Raw genomic sequence first — 12,188 nt, 5'->3', positions numbered from 1 at the left:
TGACTTTAGGGTCTTATTTGACAAACTTAACCAACTTAAACAATTGTGAAAATAATAATTAGTCGCAACGTGAGTTTTTTCACCTTCTGTTTACAGTTTGTTTCATGCAGTGGTGGTAAAAAGTAGCAATACCGTAGGGTGAAAATACTCTGTTACAGGTAAGACTCGTTAAAGTTCTAAGTATAAGTACAAAAGTGTTTCTTTCAAAATATCAAGATTAGATCTGTGGTCAAAGCTTTCATATTTCATATCTGTTTTAATTTATCCATATTGTGTTTTATGGTATCAGATGGAAGTCTTGCAGTTTTCTAGGAGTTTGCTCCTCTCAGGGTCAAGATGGCCCTTTACCAAGGGGTGAGAGATATTGCCAAAGTCATATATCATGATATATGTAACTGTATATCACAATACTTGTAACTGTATCACAATACTAGTAGGCTATATCAGGATACAGTTATTGTTGATTGTGTTCTTTGGAGGGATTGGACCCTCACCTTCTGTCTAATGGAAGAAGCTCATTTGCCCTCAACCCAGGTTTCACAGGATTTCATTTTCATTACAATTAAGTACTAATTTCATTATCCTAAACTGAAATATTACCAGAAAGTCATGGAGATACTACTCTTCAGGGCAGAGAAGCGTTCAACCACAATGTTTTGAGTGGATTCTTGTAGTTGTATTGAAATTGGTGCAGAGAGACTTTGAGGCAGCTGGCTGGGAAAGACCTGAGCCATGGAGGCAGAGAGAAGGACACAACTGTGTGGTTGTAGGAGCAAAAATGAATACACCCAAGGGCAGAGTGGAAAAGAGAGCCCCCGTTGGTCTGGCGTGTGTCTTGGAACATTCTCCGGGTATGTGGAAACGGGCTAACTTGCACGCTGATGGCAACACAAGACGGCAGGTGATTTCTGCCCTCCTTGCCAAGATTAATCAGAACAACAGGCTGCTGATGGCAGAGCAGATGATTGGCCTCATGTAGCCCTGCATTCCAGTGGGAAGTACGGACCAGTGGGTATGTCTGCGTGTGCCCTGCCATGTCTTTACTGTACTACTGCAAATCATCTAGGGCCATGCAGGCAATTGCTCGCAGCACAAAAAACAAGTCCCATAGTTTAGATTAATACCCAAATGATGTTCATGTTTCAAGTGAATGACTAATTTGGTGTAATGTCCATGATGTTCATCTGTCTACGTAGCGCCTTTCGCAGCAATACAGTTGTCAAATAACACAGGAGATAATGAGACTTTAGATAAGAGAGGAATCCTGAACACACCCAATGATTGTCATGGTCAGATCCTTGAACCACTTTCATTTTTAACTCATTCTTGCAGTGCCATAATGTGCCGTTTCATAAATAGAGCGTAAGTACTCGAGTGCAACAACTACAAAAATGCGTTGCTTTAATATAATTTCTCGTTTTATAGAGGTTATATAGAGGACTTTTAAACAAAATCATTCAAAATCTTGCATTAATAATTCCTACAAAGTTGCTTTTGGTTAAATAATAGTTAGCCAATCCTAACTGAGTGGAGGAATTATTAGGAGTTTGACTCCGGCTGGTCAATGTGCATTCCTGCAAAAGTGAGCCCTCCTCCTCCTTCTCCTAATTATCCAGATGATTTCTCTTCCAATTCAAACATTTGCTGAGCAAAGTACTTTCGCTGTTCTCAAACTTCAATATGTAATATCGTCCATGAAGTTAGTTAATATCTGATGGTTGTTAGTAGAAGTTTGTTTAAAAATGTAAAAGCGCTGTAGAGGCAATGCTTTACATACCTGACTCAGCAGGGATTTGATAATGCTGAGGCTCAGTTTTAGTTAGTGTATGAAACATAAAGTCTTATCTTACACTTCAGTTTTGGAATATTCTAACATTTGGAAGAAGCACATTTAGGAGATCAGACTGTGGTGGCATTTGCATCCATCAAATGTGGATCAAGAATCAAACCATTCAGCTGTCTTTGTGGTCCAGTCAGTCGTACAGAGAGCATCCGAGTGAACATTACAAGCTTGGCAATACTGAAAGGAGCCTCCTGGAAGTCATGGAGGCAGCATCAGGATGTTCTCAGTTCACAGAAGTCGAAGGTCATACTGTCGGTGCAAATAGATTCTAACTAACAACATTGCAACAAATCTTCTTAATGAGGAGTTTTCCCAAGCTAAGAAAAGACGTGAAAGCCATGAAATTAACATTGGAAAGTAAAAATCACACAATGATAATATTAAAGTTAGTGACTAAAATACTTTTCTGTTACAAGACTTTAAATCTTTACAGATGTATTTTGCACATGACTCATTACTTCAACAGTCTCTGAACTTTGAGATGTGTTTCAGATTTGACAAAAAGACAGAGTTTCTCAGGTGGAGCAGTCATGTTCTTCCAGGAAATATTCTCCACATAATCACATCGGGAGAAACCACGCAGCTGTGCATGTATTGTAGCAAATGGCATTGCAGTGGCGAGGCTGATGGAGGCACGTGTACATTTGTATTTGTTACCATGGCAAATATGATTCCAGAAAGGTCTCTGACACTGGGAAGAAAGTGCAAAAAGCAGAACATCACTACTTCTGATTCATCATCTGTAACGTTCAGAATGAGTGGAAGAAGACGGGTTGGATGTATGTGTTAGTGTATAACAGGAAAGGGTGGAGTGATTTTGATAATTTCTGAAAGGAACATAATCCACCCCCCACTTGCTCTCTCTCTCTCTCCTTCCCTGCCACCTCCCTCTCTCTCTCTCCCCTTTTCTCTCTCTCTCTCTGAGTCCCAGCCCCTGAAGGTGTCATAACTGTGCTCTCTCTCTCTCTCTCTCTCTCTCTCTCTCCCTCTCTTTCTCTCTCACTCACTCACTCTCTATCACCGCCTTTCAGATCTTTAAAAGCTGGTGCTTTGCTGTCTCTCTCTCGATCTCCATTTGTCTCCTCTGGCACTGCAGGGGACTCAACCGGCAAAGCACCAAGGAGAGCTACTGTATAGAAACGGGGAGGAAGACTGAGGAAAGGGGAGAGAAAAGGGAGAGAGACTAAGGGAGAAATATACATCCAGAAATAGCATCAGCCACATTTAACTGACAGAGAGTGACAGAGTGGAGAACCTGAGACCTGGACACAAAATGCCTTTTCTTTCTTACTTAACAACCGTTGTTTTGTTGCTGATTGCTCACTGCGGATCATGGACCGGGGCAAACCGCTTGGGCCCCTTCAAGGTCTGTCCCTCCTGCAGGGATCCACTGGGGGCAGGTCGGCCCCCCAGAGACCATAATGTTGCCGGCAGCACGTCAGTGTTGGCCCAGGGAGAGCCCTGTGGTGTGTACACCCTGAGCTGTGCCAAGGGGCTCCGCTGTGTTCCCCCACCAAGGGAGCACAGCCCCCTCCAGGCTCTGTTGCAGGGAAGGGGCATTTGCGCCAAGCACAGCAGGACTAGTCCCACTGAGAGGCCCCACCCCACAGGTAAGATACTGTATACACACGTGCATGAAATTACGTATGCACACGTACATGCATGCACCTAGAGATGCACTCAGACCTGCGTGGACACTGCAGGTGGGCTGGACAAGTGCACATCCACCACAGAGTAATGTTTTTACAGAGTGTCTCCTGTATTGCTGTGAATTGCATGTGATGCTGTGTCACTTACCAACAAAAAGAAAGGCCAAATAGTGTGTGACATTTAAGCCTGGATGCATTTTATGCACCACAGATTAATTTGAAGACCTCAAGCATCTACTACTGTTAGACTGTGAACAAATGTAATTTGTCATTCCGATTGTAGAAGATCAGAAATGATGGCAAATCACATAAAACAAGGATCTCAAATGTAATCTCAGATTGCTGCAACAGTGTATACGTGAAAATATCCCTGCATTGATAAAAAATATTATACATTTAATCCATTTCAATTCATTTGAAACGATCTGCCCTACAAGTAAGCCTCTCTGTAGAGAATTAAGAACAAATGTGAAACTGTCAGTGTCACCTACATCCTAATCAAGCTGCTTTTTATTGCAGTGATCTCCATCTACTGTTCAAACTGAGATACTGCGATGAACTATCTGAAAAGGAAGCATACTGATGGAAATTAGGTCTCTCATTGAATGGCCACTCCAGATAGATCCTTCTCAGTGACTGCTCAGTGATACAAAGATATACACCAATAAGGGCAGCTTATATTGTAAAATGTGGTTGTGGTTTGATGTTATCGGCTACGTTGCTGTAATGTCACATTCTCATGCCGGTGTGTCGTTTGCTCTCAGGTCCCCATCCCTCACACGGTGGTGACATTGAAAAAGTAAGTTCCTGCTTTTGATTTACAGTCTTTCACGAGTGAAGCTCACAGTGGAGCTTCACCTAAATGGTCAAAAATCTGAGATGTCAAAAGCATTTTTACCAAACATTATTGTGTTAAACACATCAGATGTGATACAGAGGGCTGTATATTGAGCTGCATTGTGTTATAAAGAGTTATTACCATGGATTCTCTGTCGTTTAGGGTGTTGCAGTGGCATGTACACACACTGCCCTGAAGCCATGCATTATGGTGCATGATGTGTGTGCTGCTATGCGGCAGAACTAATTGAGCATGATGTGAATCAGGAAAGTTTCAAGTCGGCCGCTGCCGCCTCACATTTTACACTTTGCAATTTGGGTGATCTCCAGCATTTGAACTAATGCATAGTATGTATAATATGGATCACAATAATCACATAATTGATAAAGAGGACACAGATTCATTTCCGAAAGTGACAGCAAGACGCACTTCAAACCATCCACTGACCTGAAAAGCCAAAGCATTGTGTAACAATATGGTTATATAATGTTACACAATATGTGACATCTGATATACATATTCTCTGCTTCTGGCTGTAATGCTGCGACACTGTGGCAAATCCTTTGTGATTCATATCCACATTTGTTGTGATCAAAGAGGATTTCTGACAGCACAATCAGCTGAGGGGAAACAGCAGCTTGCCACGGCCACTCTTTAGATGAACATGTCTTTGCTTCTGGTTATGTTAGTCACACTCTGCGTTGCTGTTTTCAGGCACCCTGCCGCAAGCTGCTGAATCTTGTCCTGAGGGGTCTGGAGCTGACAATCTTCCAGTCTGACCGTGACATCTATATACCCAACTGTGACACCCGTGGCTTCTACAGGAAAAAGCAGGTAGACTGTCACACACACCTGTAACTTTATTGGCTCTTATGTGATCTGGAAATGTGTCTTTGCTGCTGTGTAACTGTGTGTCTTTCTGAGAGCTGCACCCCACTGCAGCTTTCTTTTCGGTGCATCCAGAGATTTGTCTGTGACCACAGGAGCTGTGAATGTGTGACACTTCATCCTCTGAGCCTCTCAGTACTGCGCTATGATGACATATCATTTTCTCTCTCTTCCTCTCTCACCACCTTTTCTCCCACTCCCCTCCTTCCCCTTTCAAAATATCCCTCTGTCTTTTAACCCCACACAGTGCCGCTCCTCCAAGGGCATGCAGCGTGGCCACTGCTGGTGCGTGGATGAACTCGGTACGCCTGTGCCCTCACGTGCCAGCGAAGATGGCACTTTACCATGCGATGGGGAGTGAGGCATGAGTCTGTCCAATTGCTCTTAGCCTGGAGGAAGAGGAGAAGGTGGAGGAGGAGGAGGAGGAGGAGGAGGTGGTGGAGGAGCAGGAGCACAGGGAGAGAGGGTGGCTTTAGCATGTGCTAGACACTGCCTGGACAGGAGGTAGCAGGGATAAACCACTTCCTATGGAAAATACATACCAGTTAACGTTCATGTCCTCTCTAAAGCAAGACACACACACTCACAGTCCAGCAGCAGCAGCAACAATAACATCTGCCTGAATGTTCAACAGTTGCAGCAGCGTCCTCTGCGTCGTCTGGTGACATGCTGCATGCTTACATTAATGCTCTGTGAACTGCCTCAGTGATCCAAGCGGTATTACTCCGAATGATCTCTATATTCCCTGGCTCTTGTCCTGGCTTTCTGGTAGATCTTTATTTTACTTTTTAGTTTAGGATAGCTGACACTGCCTGTGTTTGTTCTGATCTCAGTGGGCTGAAATACTGTTACGCAGGTGATGCGACACAAATGTTTGAAAAATGTGTCTCCCTCACCGTCCTCTCTCCCTCTCTCCAAAGATACACTGATATCAACATACCTAATTGACAGAATATTTCTTTTCTATTAATTTATTTTTGAGTATGTGTTTCCATCAAGTACTGCTTGAATCTTACAGTATATATATGTCAAGTCAGAAAAAATAATCTTACAAATATGATCCTGGATGCTTTTGTTCATTTTATTTGTCAAAATGGCATTCTGACTGCTTATTAGTTGATTGTTTGTACATATGTTGGATTTTTGTGGTTGACTGTGTGTTCTGAAGTGGCATACAAAAAGCTTACGGCTGTTACCCTTTTCAAAAAGTTGTAAGGCATATTTTTATACACGTCAATATAATATTTTATATATGAATTGTTGGTTTATTTAATGAACTACAGTACAATGCCATGTATTTTTATATTGTCAGCAGTTTCTTATTTAAAGACAGAGATTATTTTATTTCATGTTAGGGGAAGTGTTGTGCTTGAAAGGCACCTTTATGGCAAAACTCATCATTCATCAGAGCTCTATTCAACTGCTGCACATCTTATGGTTATATCTCATGTTTTTAATTTTCCTTTTATTTATGCTTTGTTTATTTGAGAGTTGAGAATATCCATGTTACTATTATGTTTTATTTCTGGCACATCATACCACAAATTCTGAGTTCAGTAGAGAAAAAAAAAAATCGAATTTGTTATTGTTATGTCTCTCCCAAGTCCTTGCAAAAGTCATGAAATGGTGTGCTATTAAAGTGTGATTAGAATTTATCTATTTCTGAACAATCTTGTTGTGCCAATGTGTGTGCCGTGATGAAAGGTCCATGCACAAAGGACCTGTAAGATTTGCAAATATGAAAATAAAACATAATGATAATAAAAATGGAGAAGAATTAAACATATATTAATATAACAATGGCTGTTGGGTGTGTTCTTTTTATCGGATGAAGGTATTTGTGATGAATTTGAATAATGCTGCTGTTGATAATGATGAGAAGTTGACGAAGAAGATATCTATCACGTTTTTGGCTTTAAGTTACACAAAAACATAAACAACATGGATACCCCAGATATGTCATGAAAGTAAGAGAAAGTACAATGACGTCAGGTTCTTGTGATTAAACTTTAGGCTACTATTGTCTGCATCCCAACATTTCAGTCAACAGTTAACAGTTACTATTAACTCTAAAGATGAACTTTTTGCATACAAAACATGATTTAAACAAGAAATATAGATCCAACTGAGCCGTTCATGTAAATGTAACCTAACAGTAATAATACAGTGTATTTTAAACTGTAAAAGCAATCCCTCTGCATTATGAGTAGGCCTACTTCTACTTTTGATGCATTTTGCATAGAATACCTACAGTATGTAGTTTTACTGAGGAAAGAGTTTGAACGCATGAATTTGATTCCTCATAGTATTTTACACTGTTGTATTGTGCTGTTCATTGCTACTTTTATACAACGATTGAAATATTTCCATTTGGAAATCGGATATTTAACACAATTATAAAATATTATAATTATTATCATACAAAAGATTTGATCCTCAATAGCAATTAGAATCATCAAAAAAGAGTCAATAAACGATGGCTTTTAGGTACTGTACTCATTAGTGTTTTGAGGTAAATGCAAACGACAGCATGGCAACATGCTAACAATAACAATGCAGCCTGTGTGATGTTTAGCAGGTTTAAAGCTAACATGTTTAGCATCTAAGTTCATTATACTGTAGCATGTTTATATTTGCTAGTTGGCAATAAACAAAAAGCTCAGCTGAGGCTGATGGGAAACTCAAAGGTTTTGTAGGTATTTTAACAGATTTCTACACTGCAGTTGACCCTCCGCTAACTCTGGTATAATTGACAATGCATTATATTGGCCTGGGTTCATGTCAGTTTTAACATGTGAGTGGTAAAAGTATAGAATTGTTATCAGTCCGCTGTTTTTTCATGTGCCCCGTTTAACATTGACAACTTTTAGCCGGGTTTAGTACATTTTCAAATAACTTGAATTGTGTCAGTGGGACATTTTCTGAATTGGACAAATCAACATTTTGACCCATAGTTGGCACTAATATAGAATCAAGGATCGTGAGGGGGACAACAAAGTCACAACCAAATTGCAATTCAAGAGTTATCCAGATATTTGACACTGACAATCACAACCACACATGAAGCCTATTGATATAGCATTAGAGGGAAAGTCTGGGGATCACCATTGAATTTCAGGAAATGTATCCCACAGGACACTTTGGGCCGACTGACTGACTGACTGACTGACTGACTGACTGACTGACTGCTAGCTGCCAGCTAATTATAAAAAAGACAAAAAAAGATATATAACCTTGATGAAACCAACACATCAAAACAGTAATGCACTGCCCAGGCCTCGGAGAAGCAGACCTTTTGGAACACCAGTAACCCAAATACTTCCTTCCATTATTCCAAGCAATAACACAATCAAATGTTCTGTCAGGATGGTGACAAAGTGATACAAATGATGAAGGCAGACAACACTAAATCATGTCTTAACAAATATGGGGACTTCTGAAGCCTTTACTACTAAGGGTCCCTCTGAAGCACTTGGACAGCTTACTGTGTATTTCAGTTTGAGGCTTTATGCTCACATTCCTTATGCAGTGAAATTGAAATTACACATTAGAGCACATTAGAGTCATGCTGCTTTTCTGCCATTACTAGGCACATAAAGGATGATTTTCTCTTGCTCTGCAACACAGAGACCAGATACATGCCTGTTTCCAAGGTAACAGCATAGAATATCCCATTTGTCCATGCGTGATATGAAATGAAGGCCTTGCAGAAAATGAAGGAGGAAGCATGATCCTTTGTAGAATCACACCACCACACGTCCTACTTCTCTATGTAGGGTGCTCAGCTATTTTTGGCGATTTCTTTTCTGTGCATTAAGCATGAGATGCAAGCACAATACATCCACCGTTCTGTATAACTTACTTAAAAATGACAAGTATGATGTGAATAATGATACGTACAGTTTTTTATCCAAAATGAAACATTGAAAGAAGATGTCTTGCAAGCAGATAGTTGGGGTGCTTCCATTCTCTTGGTCAAATATTACAAAATGTTTTCATGCTAAAACAGATCAAAAGTAAAAACTGATAATCAATCCAAAAATATTTCTATAACACATTTGTTCTCACGCACCAAGTAAATTGCTTTTTCTTTTTTTTTTTTTTTTTTTTTTTTTTTTTTCCATTTTCTTTTTTTATTAAAGTAAAAAGAACAAAGAACAAAGGGATGTAACATAGATGTACATGGTATGTTGGGACATCAGCATCTGGGTTTCTCGATACAGCAGCAATAACATATTATACATATATACAGAACAGTGAGATCTCAAGAATCAAAATAGCCTAAATAAATAAAACTAACAAAGGTAAATAACACCATCACAAAAAGACAAATCTAGCAATTACTTAAGTCCACGAAATCTGGCCGTGACTGTTGTACATAGGAGACCCATACTGACCACAGCTTAATAAATCTGTCCATTTGTAGGCGAAGTGAAAAGGTAATTTTTTCCATTATGTATACTTCATTAACTATATCCTTCCATTCCTCTATTGTGGGGGAGTCAGGATGCAGCCAGTGCCTCGTGATGGTTTTTTTACAAACAGATATCAGAATACTAAATAAATAATTGTTGAAGTGCCCTGGGTGAAAATCATTTTTCCCTAAAATAAAAATGCAAAACTGGAAAGGTATTTTCACATTAAATATACTTTCCAATATTTTGTGTATCTCTAACCAGAAATGTTTTATGACTGGACAATCCCAGAATATATGCCAGTGAGTAAATTGCTTTTTCAACATCAAATACATTTGGGGATGTTCCCTATATTTTACTTTTCTATTATTTTGTTATTTATTGGACACAACACATATGAAAAGCATCATTAAGATTTAAATGTGTCAGATTTAGCCAAAGGGAAAAATAGAGCTTGTGTACGAAGGTGTATGTTGGAAACCGTGCTGCATTCAAAGCATATTGGAAAAATGAACTGTTTACTACAATTGAATGCTGACAGGCCTCACATTTGGAAAACAAAATAACAAGGTAATGCTGTCATACATTCAAATAGAAAACTAGAATATAGAAGAAGAAAATTAGTAAGTTACCGTTCCCTGGAAACTATTGCATAATAGTGGTTTAACTCTTCACCTCTCTGCAGTTATGTAACAGTGCAATCTGCCGAATTGTGACATAACTGTTGCAAGAGGTTACAGGTGCAACAAAGCACACTTCTGGACACACCCAACTATGACACAGACATGAAACACTGCTTTACCTGGGGTTCATTTAACCTCTTAGTTGCTCATTTCAAAATGGTACATGATATTAAATATATACGATCAGCATTTTGTGATAAAGTCAAAGACAATAAGTTGAGAAAGTAGATTTGCAAATCATAAGCTAATCGGTATACAAGTGTATATTGACTTGTATTAACTAGTTGTGGACAGTTATAACAGTAGGTACATTTGCTATTTTCTTGTATGCAGGAAAACATTACATTATCTGACTTGGACCACCTCTGATATTAAAAGTAAATCAAATCAATCAATACCTTTTTTTGTATATTACTGATTTTGTGTCCTTCTGTTATTCTCTATGCATGTCAGTTGTAGTTTAAACACATATTGTATTTGTTAAATGTATATTATGTCACATTGTCAATTAATCATCAATGTTTAACTTAAATGGAGGCCTATGGCGCAGTGAGTTGTGCGTTGGTGTTCGGATCAGGGGGTCACAGGTTCAAACCACTGCAGTCAGCATGTCGTTGTGTCCCTGGGCAAGACACTTCACCCCAAATTGCTCCTGCAGTGATTGTCCACTGTATTGAGTATGTAAGACGTATTATTTACATGTAATGTAAATAACGTTTTATTTATTTTTTATAAATATAAGAAAGAATAAAAAGAATGTTCTTCTTTTCCAATATTAGGGATTAAAGCCCTGGATATCTTAAATTCTGCCACAGCTTTTTTTGTATTATATCTGTCTCTCACAAGTCCAACAACTTGATGGAAGTGGAAAACCACATTGCAAGAATGACATTCCCCATTTTAAACAAAACAGGGTTATAATAAATAGTGTGTACAGTAGCTCTGTTTCTGTCAGATGTCTACAGGTACCTCAAATCATGATGTTGTCCTTTGTTTTTAGAATCTTACTGCCCTCTAGAGGTTAACAAATATATTTTGGGTAACCATAATGAGAGTTGAATGCATCTGCTTGAATTTGACCACTAAGTAGGACACTGAACACACATAACCACCATGCATGGTTTGATCTAACAAAGCTGTATGTCTGTATCACTATCACTTAATCATTGTCCATTAGTGTTTGGAGCATTGGTATGACTATGTTGTGTTCACATTTCTGCACATTGCCCTCATTTTGCAAAACTGTTATGCTTTTGAATATTCATATATACAACACAACTTTGTATTCACAGTGAAGTGACATATCATATGCCTATTTATTTTCCGTTTTTATTGAAGCATTAGTTTGTATTAACTTTTTTCCTGGGCAGGTGGTAGACATCTGAAATAAGCATCTGAAGAAAAAACTTGCTGTGTAATTATACTTAATAATATATGTGAGCTTTATTTGTGTATTCATATTTTATTAATACAAACTATAAATCAATCAACATATTATTGTGTATTACTAATACACTATCCTGCGGTATATGAAGTAGTTTTATGTTATCAACCTAATAACATAAAATGAAGTGTACAAATAACTCCAAAGTTAGTCTAATTATAATTGTGTGATATAGGCTGATTTATTGATTATAGAATTAGACATTCTAGATAATGAATACATTTAATTTAATTACAGTTTGCCAATATTACTTATGTAGCCTACTTTAGCTTGCAACAGAGTATGTTTGTCGTTATTTCACACATTTTATTTGATTAAAAGATTAGTACAACTGAAGTTAGACGAAGTGATGAGGTAACAGAATTAAAGAGGTGATAAATGAGACTGACCTCTCTCACTTGAAAGCACCATACAACTTTGCCAGAACC

The 12,188-nt window shown here is 38.6% G+C and overlaps 1 protein-coding gene across 1 annotated transcript; it reads left to right on the top strand.

The window, feature by feature from the left end:
- The first annotated feature begins 405 nt into the window (after nucleotides 1-405).
- Nucleotides 406-7,012, top strand: igfbp6b (insulin-like growth factor binding protein 6b). The gene is made up of 4 exons (XM_079679453.1): nucleotides 406-3,453; nucleotides 4,257-4,291; nucleotides 5,045-5,164; nucleotides 5,466-7,012. The coding sequence occupies exons 1-4, from the start codon at nucleotides 3,117-3,119 to the stop codon at nucleotides 5,577-5,579; spliced, it is 606 nt and encodes a 201-aa protein (XP_079535579.1). The 5' UTR covers nucleotides 406-3,116; the 3' UTR covers nucleotides 5,580-7,012.
- The last annotated feature ends 5,176 nt before the right edge of the window (nucleotides 7,013-12,188 follow it).

The sequence above is a fragment of the Notothenia rossii genome (assembly GCF_949606895.1).
Source record: "Notothenia rossii genome assembly, chromosome: 4".
In the NCBI taxonomy this organism is placed as follows: Eukaryota; Metazoa; Chordata; class Actinopteri; order Perciformes; family Nototheniidae; genus Notothenia; species Notothenia rossii.
The sequence above is the reverse complement of the archived record's forward strand: the minus strand, read 5'-3'. Positions and strand labels throughout refer to the sequence as shown.